Genomic DNA, 18,442 nt, shown 5'->3' with positions numbered 1-18,442 from the left:
GTGCTTGTAATGAATTTCCTCCCCTCCCATCCTCTCAAGTTGGCAGGGAAGGGAGTAGCTTGTTCTTGAGCGCTTGCCAGCCTTAATAAAGCAAGTATTTGGCATGGGCTTTGTGGCAAACCAAGTTCCTGCTGGGCAGCAGCGCGGAGGGAGAGCGGTGCTGTGTCGCCATCTGACCCCCGCCGTGCCTCTCTGCCGTGGGTACGGAGGGGGACGCTGTGTCCGTGAGTAGCTGCCTGTGTCCCTCCCTGCGCACTAACGCATCGCTGCTCCCCCTCCAAGCAGCGGGAGGCTTCGTAGCCGGCAGCAGCCCGGAGCTGCCAGCTCTGCTCGGCCGTTCCTTCCTCCTCCTGCTCGACAGCTGCCGGGAATGCCCGAGCAGTGACCGTGCGGCTCCGGCTTCCTCCTCGTGAAGGTGCTGATTTGGTGGCAAATGGGCACACAACTCTTTCAGGGACTGTGAGTTAAAAGCAAGAGGAAACAACCCAAACCCCCGGGAGTTCTCAAATAAGTCTTCGTTTCTTCTTGGCAAAACATAATTTCCCTTACTTTTCCCTGAAGGGAGCTTCTGAAGCAGTTGATTTCTGTGCTGCTTTTGGCTGTGACCATTTCATGCAAAGAAGTCAAAATCATTAGGGTAAAAATCAGCATTTGCTGGGCCGGTGACCCTCATTTTGCGAGCAAGGCACAAGATTTAGCTATAAACGTAACCAAGCTGACGAATTATCGAAAGGTGTATGAGTCAAACCCCGTTGATAAAAGGCAGGTGTGGCTGTTTCTGTAGGGGGTCCTGCACGGGCTGCCGGGTGGGTTACAGTCTCCGGCCATTGGTCCCAATGTCCTAGGCTGTGAAATGAATCCCCCTCCAGGAGCAGCTGCTGTGATACTACGGGACCGAACCTGCCCCAGGAGCATCCTCTCTTGGCTGAGAGATGTCAGCCAAGACGTAGAGGGGCAGAGAGCAGCTTTGTAAGTAAATGCCTAGCTCTGTCGTGCAGTCTGGGTGTGAACAGTAGTGCTGCTGTCTTGTCAGGGTGGCCAGGAAGGGTGTGCATGATGTTTTCTTCCTTTTGTAGGTCATTTTAAGGTAAATCAGAGAGCTGCTCTGCGGGCTTGCCTTTCTAGTACCTAATTTGTCCAAGTGATTCTTACGTTGGGTAATGAGCTGGAAGATTTTCCCAGTGCTGAAGGGCAAGCCCCTTAGCTGCCTCATAAATTATGTTTCCCTGGCATCTTTCTCCATGTCCGATGCAGTGATTAGAGCACTGACTGCTTGGCTGAGGTTGCAGTCCCCAATTCGCAAGCAGGAAAATGTTTCTAGCTGAAACCGGGGTTTCCAGGCTTCCACCCGACAATCGGTCTAGATTTTGCAAGACTTTTTCTGAAGAATTTTTGGCCAGATGCTTTCCACTGTTTTAGCACCCCCAGCCAGAACAGGAGCAAAGGAAAGTGGTTCCCCTGGCCGGGTGCGTCAACACGAATCCAGCGGCGTGGTCCTGGCTTGGCGAGGGCAGATCCCTTGATTAGCAGGGGTAACGGAGGATGCAGCTCAAATATTTCGCTTCCGTCAGCGTCCAGCTTTAGTGAAGCAAAATAAGGACTTGTGAATAGCGTTCTTCATTGTGTTCATTTCTTTTCCTGAACAGATTTCCCCAGTACTATAAATGCTGAAGCAGAAAGCAGTTCCGCAGTGGAGACCGAAGCTAGACAGATACTTGTCTGAATTTCAGTGATGCTGAAGACTGGCAGCTGCCTTTATCAGTCTATCATAGGGCAAATCTGCAACAGGCAGCTTAGTGATATGTGTATTAAGGCTGGGAGGCTAAAAGCAAAGGCACTTTGAGCAGAAAGATATGAAAATGGAGCGGTGTTGTGATGTGTCGGAAAAAGCAGTGAGAAGTCTATTTTTAGGAGTTTTTTCCTCTATTATCCCTAATGGAGGAAGACTTTATGCTAAAGCTTCCTCTTGTTGTAGCTTTCTGCATTTCCCTGTCCTGCTGTTTTTTTTTTTTCCTCCTGTGGGAGGAGGTTGCTGCTTCTGCCTCGGCTTTTTAATGGGGCATCTCATCTCTCTTACCATACCAGGTTTCAGGCTAATGAGGATATGTCCCTGTAATAATAGATGAGTGTCAGCCTGGCAGTAAGTAAATGCATTGGGTGTTCTTGCCAAGCCATGCATATTTATTGAGGTCAGTAGGAAGCCCTAATATATTTTGGCTGCTAGCGCCAAATGGAGGGGAGGAGGCCATATGGAAGTAAAAGCACGTACTTGTTGCTCACGCATCCACTCTTTCTGTTGAATAAGAAACGAATGTAATCAATTAGCTAATGTAATCCATTATCAATCCAGGGACTGGTGATCGTCCAGGAAGAGGACAGCACACCCCGGTTTTGTTTCGGATTAGTATCGGAGGTACCAGGTGGCCTAAGGGAGGTTTGTGTCCTCACCGGGAGCGCGGGTGCTGTCGTGCAGCAAAGCTCTGCCCGTCGGCAGAGGCAGGGCGCCGCGCCGGGCTGCATCGCGGCCTCTCCGGGACAGAGGCAGGGTCTAGGTTAGGCCTGGGGGGATCACGGCCAGGGGGCCCCACTGCTTGGGCGGGCAGCGAGGGCCCCGGCCGTGGGCTCGCAGCCTTCCTTCCCCACGTCTCACCGCCTCCAGGGATAAATGCCGGTGCTGCAGTCGGGCGCAGTGCTTGGGCGCGGTGCTGGGAAGGCGGCCTGTGTTTTGTTGGAGTAATGCAACGAGACCTGGCTGGGCCTGAGATGGGAACGACAGGGTTTGCACCACTGATGAGAGCAGCGTATACGCAGCCAAACCCGGTGATTTCACTGCAGCATTTCAGTCGATTATTTCAGCTTTCCGTTGGGAGTGCTGATTGATGAAAAAATGTTCTGATTCCCGTTATTTCTGGTCAGGTTTTTCGCATTGAGTTGAGGGCAGGATTCCCCTGCTCAGGGGAAGCGTGCACAGTGCTGGGCTGTCCTCGGTGCCCTCGCTGGGTGCCGTTAAAGGTTTCCCATGGTTCAGATCCATGCTGGGATCACCCGAGAGCAACGTGTAGGTTGGAGGCAAACCCAGCGTCATGCAGTGAGGACACGTGGCTGCTGGCTCCCCGCGGGCAAGTGGGCTCTCCCCATCCTGGAGGCTCCAGCAATAAGCAAAAATGGGAAGGGAGGAAATGGGAGAAAGCCCGTTGTCCTTGGGGGGTTGCGTTTGTGTTTTTCTTCTTTTCATATGGAAATCATTCCTGGCACAGACTTAAGTTCAAGTGCTGGGAAGGGAAGGGATGGGATGCGTCTGAGAGCACGAGCGCAGAGCTCTGCTCGGCTTACCCCTGAGGCGTGCCAGCCCAGGCTGGAAGGAGAACAGGGGTGGTAAATGGATCTCGGGAGGGATGTGCCCCACCACGCCTTACCCTGACCTCCCCAGTGGCGCAAGGCAGGGGGGCTTGCGCTTCGTGCTGAAGGGCCTTGCGTGCACAACCAAGGTGAGAGCCGTGGTGGGACCCCCAGCTTGTCCCACGTGCGGGCAGATGGGAGGAAGGAGCGCTGGCGACTGCTGCGGTCGGGTAGGTAACCTCCGCCTGGGAAGCAGCCCAAGCCCAGGCCCCAGTGGCCGAGCTATCTGCTCTGTTCCCCAAAGCTAACTTTGCCTTCGCACGCACAAAGGCCGGTTTGTCTCCCCCGCCTTGGCAAGGCTCACCAGCGGCTAACGTTGGCTTTGTCCTCTGCTGGCCCACGGAGCTGCAGATGGGCCCGGACAGGCGGCTCCTCAATGCTGGGATTGTTCGCGGCCACCCCCGCCTCGCGCGGGGGGATCGGGCAGCGTGCGCCTCTGCAGGCCGGTGGGTGCCCGAGGGGTGCTGGGCACCCCCCTGCGAGGGCTGCGCCGCTCCTGCCGCGGGGCAGAGCGGGGATGGAGCCCCTCGGGGGGCGCTGCCTGCCAGGTAGAGGGCCTGGCCTTCTGCCCTGCTCCTCTCCAACCCCCTGCCCCTTTCTGGGCTGTTTGCCCGCGTTTGTCTTGACACGTGGAAGAAGTTAGAAGATGGACTGTGAGCAGGGCTGGACCTGTGGCGCTGGGGATCAGGGCTGGTTTAGCACGCGCGAAGAGGGGGAGAGCAGGTTTCCCCAGCGGCCCTCCACCCCAGGGCTCCCAGGGCCCCCACGGTGCGGGGTGGGCGCCTGCCCAGGTGGGGGACACGAGATGGCAGTGCCGCACCGTGGTGCCGCTGCTCACACCGCAGGCTCGGTGGCAGTGGGGTGCACTGGTGCCCCTCGCCCGCGCTGCCCCGGCACCCTCCTCCTGCCCCGGCTAGCAACGGCCTTCACAGCCCCGGGTCTTTTGGGGTACCCCAAAATCAAGCTCGCTGTCTCACGGAGGACACATCTTCAGCAAACAACCGATGGGTTTCCTGCAGGGCTGCTGGTCTTGCTTGCTGGTGCTGTGAAATGTGATGCTCCTGGGGCTTTTTCTGCGTTCTCTGTCCGTGGGTTACAGCTTTGGGAATACGAGGAAAAAGTCCTGCAGAAGACGGTTGTATTTTTTTTAAATTTTTTTTTCCTCACCCCTCCCTGTTGTTCTGACCCGCATATTCCTCACTGTGTTTGCAGAGCTGGCTTAGTTAAGGACTCCACTAATTTCTAGAGGATTAATTAGTCTGTGAATATGGGGAGGGGAGGGTGATGGCTGCTTCTGGGTGCGTACAAAGCTCCCGATCCCGCTGGCAGGGGGTGCCTGGCCGGAGGCCACCCCCGGGTGAGGTGCTGCTGGACCTGCGGCTGTGCCTGTGTCCCTCCTGCAGCCCCGCCTGGGCCACGGGGACCCGTCGGAGGGAGCGCACAGCAAGCTGCTCTTTCGGGAGCCCCTGTTCACTTGAAGCCGTGCTGCTGTGCTCGGCTCGGTGATGATTCCTCGTACGTATGGCAGCAGCAAGTGTTTTTCAGGTTGCAAATAGCTGCGTGCCCTAGGGAGCACGTAAAGGAATGTATTTCCTTGATCTCCGCAGGCCCTTGATGTGCTGCTGAAAGCAGATCCCCTGTTTAACAGCAAGGCGAGGGCAGGTTTTCTTTGCTTTATCTGCTCCTCTGCTTCCCTGTGCTGTTTTGGGAGGAAAGCCTACAAAGAGGCTGTCAGCAGCAGCCTCGTTGCTGTGTAAGACAGCGATCTTCGTGCTCTGGGACTCGAGCTGCATCCCCGTTTGCTCACTGGGACGCTGGGGCCCCTTGCTGGTGCCGCGGGCCCGGGGCTGTGTGACTCGTGGCTCTGCAGGCAGAGCTCCTGGGGTGATCGCCTGCACTGCGCGGGGCCGTTCTGCTGCCGTGCGGCTGTCTGCACGAGGGGTTTGTCGTCACCGGCACCGCCGTGCCCTTGGCACAGCCGTGCCAGGAGGAGCCCGAGCCAGGGACGGGGTCCTGCACGCCCCGTTTTTAGAAGGCATCGCAAATACCTGACCTGCAGTGAACTGGCAGTTCTGCTGGAAGTAACAGTTGGTTTTCCTTTTTTTTTTTTTTTTTTCCTTGTGTTTTGGCAGAATCATCGCAATAAGCAGTAAATGATTTCATTAATAACCTGCAAATAGCTGCTCACCAGCTGAGCCGCGGGATCTGTCTGTGGACTTGCTCCTAGACGGAAGGGAGCTGCCAAAAAAGTGCCAGTGCTCTAGCTGACATGTTTAGCTAATAAATGCCGTGGGCAGAGCAGCAGCACGCGGCTGCTGGCGCCGGCTCCCGGGGCTGCGGTGACCTGGCTGCTGCAGCTCAGCCTCAAAACCAGCACTAAGGGGGGCTCTGCCCCCACTGATCGGGGTTGTGGGTGAGCAACTGCTGTCACCCCCTCCCCAAGGTCCAGCTCAAGTGCGTGCCCACGGGCTGCCGTGTCTCCTGCGCGGACCACAAACTGACGTGGCTTCTGGCTTCTCTATTTTCCAGCTCTCCGCTTTTCTTGCTGTTGGAGGTCAGAAATTTGGGGGCATCCATGCTTTGGTCAAAGCAACTGTGAATGTTAGCTTTTATTCCCTTCTGTCAGTCCCCGTTGGCTGGGTCCTACGGAGCCTGCTACAAGGGCACGAGACGTGTGGGCAAGGAAGTGTTGAGAGCGCCGTGGGCTTGGTCTCACCCTGCGATGGGGGTCCAGGGAGACGAGCAAAGGACTGTCCATGGAGCAGGGCCCTGCTGGTGCACCACCTGCTGTAGGAGAGCACACAGGACTGTCCTGGATGCTTCTTGGCTGGTATAATGCACAACTTTATGTATTTTCAAATGCATGTGCCATGCTGCCGGGCTGTGCATGAGCTGAGCCCAGCCCCGAGGCAGACCATGGACTATTTATTGCCTGCCTGGGCACCAGGGATGGTCCTAGGGCCGCACCAAGGCTCTTCGGTGCCTTTCCAGGTTGCAAAGCACCTGGGGTGTGGGGATCTCAGCTTGAGTTCTCTGAGAAAATAGCTCTAGGTGCATCTTGCACGGGTGGTTTTGCTACACAGAAGGGCTCTGCAGATGCAAACGTGAGCTCTGCCATGTGAGCTCTTTCCCTGCATCGGTTTCTTTCGGTCAAGTCTGATGTTTTACTGGCTGGGTTCAGTTGCGGTGAATGCTCTCAGGAGATGTCGGAGCTGAATTTAATGTAGCCAGCGTGCTGCTGCAGTCTGCAGTGCAACACAGCTCATCAGAAAGAGGCACCCTGAAGAAGGCTGTTAAACTGCGGCTATCTGCAAAAGATAAGAAGATGCTTTAGCATATGGTGCTCCTGTTGGGGTCTCAGCCTGTGCTCCTTCGGTCCCGCCGGCCCTGGGTGAGCGAGTTGCGATTAATTCCCACTTGTGCCAGCTCACGCTTTGGCTTCCCAAGGTGCCAAGGCACTGCCACCCTGGGGACCTGGCGTCCCCCTTGCTCCTTTCTGGAAACCAAGGCCCTGGGAGGTGTCAGAGGTCTGGCCGCTGGTGGCCCTGCGAGCCCCTGGATGCCGGTGGGGACCAGCGCGTGGCTTCTGGCGAGCGTTGTTTCCCTCCTTGCCTTAGAAGCAGGGGCCGTCTCGCTCTCCACAGGCACGGCTGTCTGCACATTCACTTTACTGCTAATGGAGCTGCTGCTGTACCCATTGGTTCCCGTCTCGGGAAAAGGCTCACGAGAGCAACTGCAGCTTTCCCTTTGCTCTACAGAGCCTATTTAGTTTGCACGTATTGCTGCAATGATGGCTAGATTTCATCAGGCGAGAGGCGCATCTTTCTTAATAGCCTGTGTAATTTCTTCCAGAGGGACGCGTTGCATTAAATCTTTAATCCAGCAAGCTGCTAAGGGACCCCACTCAGATGCCCTGCATTTGCTGCTGATCTCCTGTATGGCCCTAATGCTGCCCCAGGGGCTTTACCCTATGGCGTGGCTGGTGCTGGTGCAGCGAGTCCTCGGTGGAGAGCCAAGGTGGCAAAGGTGGCATTGCTCCCGTGCTTTCTTCTCCGCCTTCTCTGTAATGTCCCATCCTCTGTGCTCCAGGGAAGGCAGGTAGGTCACCCTGGGTCACATCAGCCGGGGTCTAAGCAGCGTGAAATAAACTGCGTAGGGATTGAGATGCGGTGGTGCAGGACCGCTGCGAACAGCCCTGCTCAGGGAGGTCACCGCTGCCTTCGATTTCTTTTCTTCCCTTCCTCAGAAATCCCCACTTGCCACATCTCCTGAGGAGCTTCGGGGTTGCCAGCTGTCATTTTGGATGGATTTTTCTATAAAAGGCCTCTTAAAAATCTGCCGGTGTGCTGCTGAGCCTGATGCTGCCCGCCCTGCTCCTGCAGGGGGTTCTCCAGGCGGGACGGGCGCTGCTGGGCACGTTGTGGCCGTGCTGGGGATGGGAGGGAGAGGACGGCGCTGGTTCAGCTCCCACTGCCCCGTCCTGCTGCTGCAGCCCTGACGTTCGCGTTGCTTTCTGCGTGCCCTCGCTTGGCCGGACTTTTTTCTTCCTTCCTCTCCCGGCTTTCCATCTGTGCAGCCCTCTGTGAGGCAGGGAGCAATTTGGGAGGAAACCGTGTTCATTTTTCACGCTGAGCCACCAGTGCAGCTGTTTGCTGTATTGACAGTTGCCTTTGATATACTTTTATGGAGACGGTGACCTGTGAAAGAGTGAATCAAAGGCTCGAAGCTAGTGCCTGGGGTGTACCTTAATACAACACGGTCTCACCTTCTGTTCATCTGCACGTATCAGGCGGTTACCTGTGACATCTGCAAATCGGGCAGAGTTCTGCCATGGGATGCAGCTGACCTGAGAGGGGCTTGAGGGTGGCTGGGACGCCTTCAGCTGGAGGAAGGTCTGCTCACCAGGCTTGCAGAGCTTAGCTCCTGCAGCAGCAGTTCTGCGTGAGGCCTGTCTGATGAAGACGATGCTTTGATTCTTTATTTACCGCTTCTTATTTTCATGTTATCTGCCCCCTTTTAAATGTCTTAGTTCACCACACCTCTGTGCTCGCGTGGCCAGGCTCCTGGGATGTGTGAGGCCAGCAGAGCCCACCCCTTGCCCTGCTCCGGGGCTGTACTTGGGACTGGCCGCTCCTGGGGGCACTCCCAGAGGTCTGGGCCGTGACCACAACCAGCAGGCAGCAGCACCCAGCGCGGCACATCAGACCTGCTGCTGGTGCTCGGTGCTGACGCCGATGCTCCAGTGCTCTGGGCTGACGAAGTGACTGTAACGTGAAAGCTGCTTAAATTGCTGGAGCTGCCCTATTATCGGTTAATCTTATTCCTGAGCCCCATGGGGTTTCTTGTGCTGTTACAAACGCATTCATCCATGAGGCTTTCACAGGTCTGGCTGCTCGGATCGCAGCTCACTGCTCTGTGTGTCTTGGCCAATATTGGCCTGCCAGGTTGGAAGGGTACGGCTGGGGTGGAAACATTGCGCAGGTTGGGCAGCACCTGGGGTGTTGGAGCATCACGCAGGAGAACTGAGCTGTGCGCAGGGTGGCTTTGCTCCCCAGCAGCTGACGCAAGGGACTCCAGGGCTGGGACCCCCAGCGCTGGGTGTCTGGGGGATGCTGCCTGTGGCAGAGCTGCTGGGAGCATGGAGATGAGCCTGAGATGCCCTGCTGATGGGGAAACCCAGCAGTGCTTGGTTTGGGTCTGTCTGCACGGGTCCAGTCCTTGCATTTCACGTGTTGACCAGGTCAGACTCCGGGTGCTTTTGGAAGACTCCAAAGAGAATGAGTGCTCGTGTTTTTGACGCTCCTGACTTCGCAGAACTTCTCCCAGGGTTTTTGGGTGTGATGGGTTTTTCCCTGCGTGCCTGCTGGCCTGTGTGGGAGTGGGTCTGGGGCATGCAGAGCCAGTTGCTGCTTGCATTGTCTGTGGAGGTTGCAGTGGGCTTGGTGAGGGCCTGGCGGTGGAGGTGACTGCGGAGCAATGAGGTGTCCTGGCTGGGGAACCTCTCTCAAGCACCCAAAGCAAGGGCAGCCCTTGGTAGGAGGAGCTGCTGGGTTCTGGGGGGGTCACGCAGCAGATAAGGAGCCCGCAGGGACCCGGGTCGCTCAGGGGAGGGAGAGCAGCACCTTGGCTGTGCCGGAGGCCCACAGGATCGTGTGTATCCGATCGTAACCGGGCGTTGCACAACCGAGCTGCACCGCGAGCTCTGCCCGCCCCGGGGCAGTGACGTCCAGGGCGATCCCCTGAGGCCGGGGCCTGGTCCCTGCCCCAGTTCCTTCACTCGGCGAGGTCAGGGAGCTTGGAGCCGAGAAGGAAGTGGGGAGCTCAGCTTCTGCCGTCGTGCTCGGCCATGATGCTCCCCGCAGCTCCCACGTACCGCCTTCGCAAGCGTCGGGTGGCGAGAGAGCGCGGGGCCCTGCCCCAGGCGCGCCGGCTGGGGGCTGGGGGTGCTGGGGAGGCCGTGCCGCAGCGCGGGGACCCGCCGGACGCTGACCGGGGCGGTGCGGCGCTCCTGCCCCGCAGGTAACGCCGCTGTCCCCGCTCGCTGGGCTGTGGGAGGGGTGGGCAGCGTGTGCTTACGACGGCCTGCGTGCGTGGGGACGCTCCTGTACGTGGGAGCACACGTGGGAGGTGTGGCGAGGGGTCCGCCGTGGGGGAAGCAGTGCTGGTATTTGGGTTTTTGGCACGAGGAGCTGCGCCTCGTGCTCCACCAGCTCCTCTCCAGCGGCGGCTGGTGAGGAAGGCCCAGTTTTGAAGTTGTTAGAGCTTCTGAGCGAGGGGTGCGTCTTGTCTTCCGCCTGCTGGCTGTTTCCCAGCCCCAGCTCCGCGCAGCCCAAGCCCTCCACGTCAGCCTGGTGAGCAGAATTGCCCAGCTGCTGTGCGCAGCACTTGCCGCGGGTTTTTTTTTACCTGTCGCATTGATGCGAAGGGGTTGGGTTCGGGGGCTGTGGTTCTGGAGCCCCTGCCGCCCTCCCCGTTGGTGCTACCCCTGCGGTGAAGCGCGGCCTCGCCGGGGTGTTCCTAAGAGCTGTCACCTTACGTGAGCTGCAGCTCATGGGAACTGCTCCCGCCCGAGGTGCGAAGTCCTCGACATGAAAGCGAAGCCCTGCCCGTAAGTTATCTCGGCAGCGTTGAGCATCTGCGTCCTTGTCGTTGGTCTGCCTGGTGGTGGCTTTAAATATTTCTTCCGCTGGGAAGCGCGGGGTGTGATCCAGCTTGTCAGCTTTTTTATTGATGTGGGCTGGAGCGTTTCTTTTCCCCTGGATGTTATTTAGGTTCTGTGCTCTGCTTGGCAGTCCTGGAGGTTTTAATTTTACAACTAGCATTTTGGAAGTTTTAGAGGTTTGTTTTTACTTTATTTTAATTAAATTGCTATGACATGCGGGGAAATCGTTCAGCTTAATTTAAACGAAAAGCTGTATGCTGAGTAAATCCAACATCTATCTGATGATTGCGCTGCTCCAAGTTTTGACATGAAAAGTTAAAATTTGACTCCGGGCTTGAAAGTTTGCAGTCGTCGACTGCAACAGGCATGGCCGGCTCTGTGTAGTAAGAGGATTACGATAATCCATTGTTTTGGGAAAGAAGCTGAGATTTTAATAGACTGTTTTGACGCAGAAATGGGACAATTACTGGGTGAAAGGAGAGAAGAAAAAGGCTGAAAATAAAAACATCCTTCCCCGGGGTGGGGGTGCCTGTTCCCCCGCTGCCTGCCTGGCCCTGGATGGCCCCGGGGCTGCGGTCCTTGCGTGGGCAGGGGTGGCTGTGAGCTCCGGTGGGACGGTGAGCGCTGGCGGGCCCCGCTGCTGGCTCACGGGGGTGTGCTTAGGGTCGGGAAGCGCTGGGAGGGAGAGGTGCTCGGTGCCGTGCTGCCGTGCCTCCAGCGCTGCTGGAAGGGCTTCGTACAGGTGCTGGCGGAGGGAAGCACGAGCTCCCTGACGAGTGATTTCCCGGAGGGGTTGCTGCATTTAGCCGCGATTCCCTTCAAGTCGGGCGGGACAGAAGCACTTGAAGGTGTCCGCAGGGAGCAGGGCAGGGGGAGCTCATCCTGCTGGCTCTGCTCCGCGTGGCGGTGCCCTCCCTGGCCGGGCAATTCCTTCTGCCCAGCCCCGGGCTTTGGACTTCAGGCTCAGCCTCGTCCCGAGGAGCTTGGCCATGCCCCAGGGAGGAGGCCGAGGTGCCTCTGGCGGGGCTGGGAGGGGAGGCCGCGCGTGGGGCCCATCCTCAGCAGCACGCAGGTGGGCGCAGGCGGCCGTCCGTGCGCGCAGCCTGCCCCATTGATTGCAGCCCTGTGACTCTGCGAGCCTGGAGACTTCTCTCCTGATATCGATTGTTAGTCTAAAGATAGATGATGTTTGCCGTGCCGTAATTACAAGAAATATTCTCCTTGCTATTTTCTGAAATCCTTGATCACGTTAACAGGTTTTCCAATTTTTGCTTAGGGTTTTGCTAGGGCTTTTTTCAGGGAAAAGGAACAGTGGTTTTGGGATGTGCTGAGCTGTGTCTGTTCCCGGGCTGGCTGAGGACATGGGGATGGGACATCCCCTTTATGCCCCAGTCAGAGAGAGCCTGGGGGTTTTGTGTGAAGGAACAGAGCCAGTTTTGGGTGGGTCCCTGCCGGCGGTGGGGGCAGAGCTGTGGTTCCCATGTGTGGCTGTGAGATACCTCTGCCAGCTCCAGCACCCTCAGATTATTCTGCCTTTGCCTCTCCTTTTGCTGTGTCTCCTCCCATCACATCACTGCTGATGTTTTATGCTTTCTGTAGTCCTTCTGAACTCAACAAACCATCTTGTTTGGGAGAGACTGACAAATTTTCTCTCTTTTTCTCTTAGCAAGCGTGCAAAACCCCCTGCTGCTCCTTCAGCTGGCTGTGCCACAGTCTGATTTTTCCTGTCCTTATCTTTCCCCTGCAAGCCTGAGCCAGGTTTTTATGCCATCTTCAAGGAGCAGGCACAAGGGATGTCCGTGCTTCGGGAGGTAATCGTCCCTGCGTGCGCTTCAGTTTAACTGCACAGTGCTGTGCACAGGGAGAGGCTTTCAAGGCGGGATGAGATAACTCGGTAATTCCTACCGAGGTGTGGGGCCAAACCCCACTGCCCTTTGCTGGTGGCTGTGCCTCTGCTTCCCAGGTGCATCTCTGTAAAGCTGAATTTTGAGCCAGGTTCAGCATCAAATACTTGCTTGCACCACCGTGTGCATCGCCCTGCGGGGCGAGGAGCTGGGTACCGAGGCAGGCAGGGTGCTGCCAACCCCCGGGGGGCTTTTAGCTATAGGGCGCTGCAGTGCACCTGAACTCCTTAATGGGGCTCACGTCCTCTCCACCGTGCTTCGTGCACACGAAAGTGGCCCAAATTTACCAGAAAAAGTCTTTGAAGTCTCCCCCTATGGAATTCAACGCTGTTCCCGAGAAGGAGGGTATTTTAGCTGTAACTCGGGCAGCACATCTGGATTTGCTGCTGGAGTCGGAGTAATTGTACTAAATGAGTCCTAACGCAGCAATACGCCAGGCAAATTAGTAAATTGACGTGGCTGGTTTATGCTAGGTATCAGCACTGAAATTTGTATGTAATGCAATATAACTGACAATTAAAGAAAAGTGCCTAGTTAGCCTGAAATTATAGCGCCTCTCACATACTTAGCTTTTTATTACGACTGTATCGAAGTGTAGAACTTCCACAGGGCTTTACGGCCCTGCCAGGAAGCGCGTGGCAGTCCCAGGGCTGCCGTGCTGTGTGTTTTAACTTCGCATGGTTTCTGCGTGATGCCCTGCGTCGTGCTGAATCCGTCTGCTGGTCCAGCTACACGTAGGGCGCTTGCAGAAATATTTTGAACTCCTAAAGGCCTAAATGACTTGGGGCCTTGGTAAGCTCTTGTAGAACTTTGCAATGTAGCGTTTTAGTAGGGATGAGAGTGTGTGTGTGCATTTAACAGGGGGACATTTAGTACTTGCTAGCAGTCTTTTGAGCGTTTACTTCTTAGATTGCTTCATGTTTGCATTTAACATGCTTCTCTGTGCACATGGTGGTATCTGGCTTCGTTCATCTCGTGAATTAATGTGTTCCACGCGTATTCTCAACTGTTCTGCAGCATCTGATGGCACTCTGGTACACAGGATTATTTGGATGTGAAAAACGGCGGCTCAGTCACTGGGTGCTCTCAAAAGGAGGGCGGAACAGTTTTATTTCCTAAACCCCAAGTGTTTACTTACAAGATTCAGGACTTACCTTACCCTCCAAAAAAAAAAATTGATTATCAAAATTCTCCATTAACAGCTCAATTCACTCCTCTGAGGTTTGATGGGAAGCCTGACCTCAGTGGCCAGTGTTCAGCACGTCAGAAAACTCTTGTGCAAAACTCCTTGAAGCCCCCGTGGTGCTTTCAGCGGATTTCCCAGGTAACTCGGAGAAGCCAGGCCAAGTGTCCTGGTCCTTCCCCAGCCGGCACTGGCAGAAGGCTTCTTGAGAAATCCTCCGATCCAGCCTGGTGCACTTGTGAGCGTCGCCTGGTCCATGTTAACGCTGTCCTCAGGGGAGGGACGAGCTGCTAAAAGGGGTGCAGACGGAGAAGGAGCGATGGGGCCTGCATCAGCTGTCTTCTGGCTGCTGCGTGGCTCTTCAGGATGCAGCTCGGCGGAGGGGCTCGGAGAGCGGCTGTCTGGACCTTGTGCCGAGTGGTCTCGGCCTGGCGGAGTGAAACCAAAGCCCTGGAGAGATGGGGCTGGAGTCCTCTGGCGCTGCAGGCGCAGATGAAGCTGTCAGCTCTGTTTGAATAACGCCCTTTCCCTCCTTCCCTGCTTGTGTCTAGCCACTGCCGAGAAGAGCTCTCGGAGTAAAAGTTGCCCAGGGAAACAGCGAAGCAGCCAGGGACAGTTTGTTCACCCGGGGCCTGGGAGCGCGGTGATGGGGCTGCGAGGATGCTCGCCGGGATGGCGCAGAAGCCACCTCCCTGCCGGCTGGCGGAAAGGGGGCCCAGCAGAGATGCTTTCCACACCCCTACAGCTGGGCACGCCGAGTGTGGTGGTGTTTCAGGCTCCTGTGAGGTAGCTGTTAGGATTTCTGCCTGAAAAACGCTCTGTTGTGGTTGTTTGCAAGCTGGGACTTGTGCCGGTTCCCATGCCTTCGCCTGTTTGAACTGAGGGCTTTGAACTGGGAAATCCTGGTCTCTGTTGCCCTGATGCGCACGTGCCCAGGAGTGTGGGAGATGGACCTGGACATGTGGCTTGTGTTTTTTTTTTTTTTTCCCCTCCAGAATGCCTGCAGACAAAGGTGTGAGATGCTTGTAAAAATGTTTCGGGGATCGCTGTGCACAGGTGTTAGGGTGCATGTGGCAGAGGCTGGCATAACCACAGCCCAAAGTCCCAGTGCTGTATGGGTTTTGATTTCTGCTTTACCCAGTGTCTCCTCTGCAGCTCTTTAAAAACAAAACAAAAACAAACCCATCAACTTATGTCCCCTGCAAACTTAACTACGATTTCATTTAAAGTTTTTCATTCCCCTGTTAAATGGAAGTGGGAAGCTGACTTTCGCATCACTGAGTACAAGGCAGCAAACCCCAGCGCGGCAGATTGCTAATGTGAAATGAGAGATGTTTCAGCAGTAGCTCAGCAGGTTGTCTCTGCTTAATAAAAGGAGCACAACTCCTCTGGGAGACAGGCGGGTGCAACAGCCCTGTCCCAAAGGGCTGGCCACGTTGTTCCCTGAGCAGGCTCTGAGGGCTGTTCCTCTGCCTTGGAGGCTAGGAAACTGCCTTCCCTCGGCCCAGGGGACCTCTGAGACTCAAAGGACGGAGGAGAGATGCGGGAGCTGCTGCCCCCGTGCTGGGTGTGGGGTGGGCAGTGGGATGTGCCGGCGGGGCCTGTGCTGCGGTCACCCCGCTATCAGTTTCGGAGGTGTCTGTGGAGTTGCCCTGCTCTAAACTTTCAGACCTTGGCACCTTGCCCCGAACACGGGGTTTTAGAAAGACACGGGTTCCTCTTGTTTGCTCCTCTAGTGCCAGCGCTGCCAGGCTCCTGAGGTGAAGCCTGGGAGGGGGCCCACAGGGCTGGGGGCTGTGCGCAGGCACCAGGGGGTCCCCTGGCCAGCCGGGGGCCGGGGCTGGCTGCCTTGCTCCTTGGAGTCTGGGCTTCTTCTACAGTCCTCCAAATTGCCCTTTTGTCCCCGAAACAATACTGGTTTTGCCCTTTGCAAGGCAAATGCAAAGCAAACGCAGTGCCATTTGCACAGCAGTGCCTGGAGCAGCCCGTGGAGGAGGGTCTCGCCGCTCCTCTGCCCTCCCATCGGGTGCTGTGGAGGAAGGGAAGAGGCATTTAAATGAACCTTTCTCAGCTTTGTTCTCCCCCCCCCCCAACTCTGCTTCTCCCGGTCCCACCGCCCTCTCCGGTGGCCTCAGCACGGCTCAGACGATGTGACCGATGTGACCGATGTGACCCGTCCCTGCCAGGTACCCGCCGCCCTCTTCCAAGGGCACTCGTGCGCCCCGAAACCCAGCCGCCGCCGGTACCGCGTGCCTTGAGCGCGGGAGTGGAGTTGTCCCCTCCTGCCCCCCGTTTTCCCGGTCCCCCCCAGCTGCTTTTCCGCTGCCTCCCGCCAGCTCCCCCCCCCGCCCCGCTGACCTCCTTTGACGTCTCCCGTTTCGCTGCGGATGGTAACGGGGAGCCGATAAGAGAGCAGGGGCGACGGCGTTACGGGCGAGCCGTGCGCTGAGCGAGCCGATGCTCTGCCTCGCCCCGCTCTCCGCCAACGAATTGATTGTTGGGGAGCACCCTGCGCCCCCTCCGGCCCCCCCCAACCTCCCCTGGCAGCGGTGGAGTCCCTCGCGCTGAGAAGGTGGGCGCCGAGGGGTGCTCGGGGGGGGATGGATGGAGGGAGGGGACCGGGCACAGCCACGGGCGCTGCTGTGCCCACCGCTTCGCGCCCAGCTTTGCGGGGCTGCCGGCGGCTCGCTCTGCTTGGCCGGGCTAAATGTCAGCTCCCGGAGCGGGGAGGCAGGAGCGGGGACGGTTCAAACAAATTAAATCCCCCCCCCCGCAAAGAACTGCAGGCTGCCGCTGACAGGCGCGGGGAGACCCGCGAGCGGGGGCGGCCGCAGGTGACGGCGGGCGGTGGGGCTCGGCGGGGCGTACCCCGCTGCTCCCGCTTTTAATTCAGAGCGGGAAGCGAAGGAGCCGGGGAGGGAGAGGAAGACGAGAAGGGAGGAAGGACGCGGGGTTCGGAAAGCCGCGCAGCAGGCTGTCGGCAGCGGCTGGTCGTCCCTCGTTGCGAGCAGGCTGGTCGCAGCGGATGGCTCCGAGCGGGGAAATAGCAATGAATGATTTTTTTGTTTATTTTTTTTGAACATGGCCTCCGCAAGGCTGGGATCAGGAGGATGTGAAGGTAGCTTGCTGATCTGCCGCTGAGTTAGTACTGGCTTTCTTTGCTGTTTCCTCGAGGGTCTCTGGCGTGGCTGGGGGTTACCAGCAGATACCCCTTCCTCTGGGCACACTTCGCTGACCTGATCTGGTTTGGTTGGTGAGGCTGGAGCGAGCTTTTGAAGCCCTTTTTCCTTTTCCTCCACCCAGGCGGCAACAGGCACTGAGGATGCAGAGATGAGCACTCCTGATGAGGGGAGGTTTGGGAGCAGGATTTCCCTCCGGGTCCGCAGCATCCCTCTATCTGCTGCCTGCTGTAGAAATGCTTTGTGCTGGAGCAGAGCCCATAGGTGACCTCTAGATGGATCAGACCTGCTCGTTTTAAATGTCTGTCCCTCTCCTCGTGCTTAGGTGTTCGGTGACAAGCTGGAAAATCATGTTAGGTAGGTGCTACAGGAGGCAGAGGGATGCCTTTTGCATTGGAAAACAGGGAGGGAGGAGAGCTGTTAAACTCTGAATAGCAGCAAGAAGAGCAAGCAGGGATGCTCTCCGCCTCCTGTGCTGGTCTCTGTGTGCCATAAGAACAGACTCCCTGGAAATTCATCTCAACAGCTGATTTCTCAGGGTCTCTCATCGCCTGCTGCTGATCCGGACAGCATCCGTCCCCTCACCCAGCTGAGGACTGGCTCCCTCATCTTGCGCGCGCATGCTGAGCATCTGCTTGCCACGGGGGCTCGCAGACGTGTGCCACCACTGCCAAGGGATCCTTTCCAGAGGGCATTATTATTTTTTCTTTTTCCCCTCCTTCTTAACTCAGCTCTGCAGCAGCTGCAACATTACAGTAAATAAGCGTGCCGACCCGAGCTGCTGTTGTGCAGCCTGGTGCCCGTGAACGGCTCCGGCAGGCAGGGCATCCTCACCTCGAAACTCAAGGGCTCGCCGTGAAGCACACCGTGGATGGTCCAACAAGTGGCTCCTGGCCGGACTCCTCCTGCCTCGTGCTCTCTCCCGGACCCGCAGCTCTCCTTTGCTGCTCCTGCGACTGATGGAGCGCGCGGGGTAGCGAGAGCGTAGCATGCGTGAGCGCGTGGCGGGACCGGTGCCCACGGCTGCAGGCGGGCGCACGCTCGGAGGTGGCGGGGGCCATGGCTTCGTTCGGGAAGCTGACGGAGTACTTCAGCCTGAGGAAGTCGAGGACGGAGCTGCGCTCCGAGCGGCGGGGCCGGCGCAGCGGGAGCTGCTGCTGTAGTGTCACCGAGTGCAGGTACGGGGTGGCAGTGGCCCACCTGTCCTGGTGCGGCTGCATGCACCCGGGGCTGGGGGTGGGAGGTACAGTCCTTGGTACTTTGCGTTCTCTTGCTGTCTCCCGTCACCTGGGGCTGGGGACGAACCAGGAGCTTTGCAAGCGGTGTCTCGGTCCTGCCTGTGGTGCCAGACCCTGCAGGGCTCATTGCCTGGGGATGGCAGTGGCAGGCGCTGCGCCCTGGTGTCCGTGTCCCTGCCCAGGGCACGTCTGAGGTGTCGGCGGTGTGTCTCGGGTGTCTGCTGTGTGACTGCCTGCACGTATCCCTGCTTGCTTCTGTCTCTGGCTTTGCGTTGTGCCGCTGTGCCCGTTCCCTCGTTATGGTGGCAAGGTTACGTGCCGTGATCGCCCTTTCCTTCCTCTGCCTCTCGCCCTGTCGCATGCAAAACCCACGGCTG

The 18,442-nt window shown here is 57.5% G+C and overlaps 1 protein-coding gene across 17 annotated transcripts in view; it reads left to right on the top strand.

Annotated features, from left to right (window-relative positions):
• Positions 1-18,442, top strand: part of LOC310881792 (ankyrin repeat and fibronectin type-III domain-containing protein 1-like) — a 213,894-nt gene that overhangs the window by 38,302 nt on the left and 157,150 nt on the right. Inside the window, exons 1-2 of one of the 17 annotated variants that reach the window (XM_083799535.1) lie at positions 16,017-16,220; positions 16,952-18,005. The exons of 12 other annotated variants lie outside the window; for them this stretch is intronic. In XM_083799535.1, the coding sequence (XP_083655661.1) occupies positions 17,887-18,005 (119 nt within the window). In that variant the 5' untranslated portion in view covers positions 16,017-16,220; positions 16,952-17,886. Of the gene's footprint in view, positions 1-9,249; positions 9,919-13,064; positions 15,835-16,016; positions 16,221-16,251; positions 18,006-18,442 lie in introns of those variants that run through there. 4 more of the 17 variants (XM_083799522.1, XM_083799518.1, XM_083799523.1 and 1 more) reach the window with 4 other exon arrangements.

The sequence above is a fragment of the Anser anser genome, assembly GCF_964211835.1.
Source record: "Anser anser genome assembly, chromosome: 15".
Lineage (NCBI taxonomy): Eukaryota > Metazoa > Chordata > Aves > Anseriformes > Anatidae > Anser > Anser anser.
This window is presented reverse-complemented; position numbering and strand designations above follow the sequence as displayed.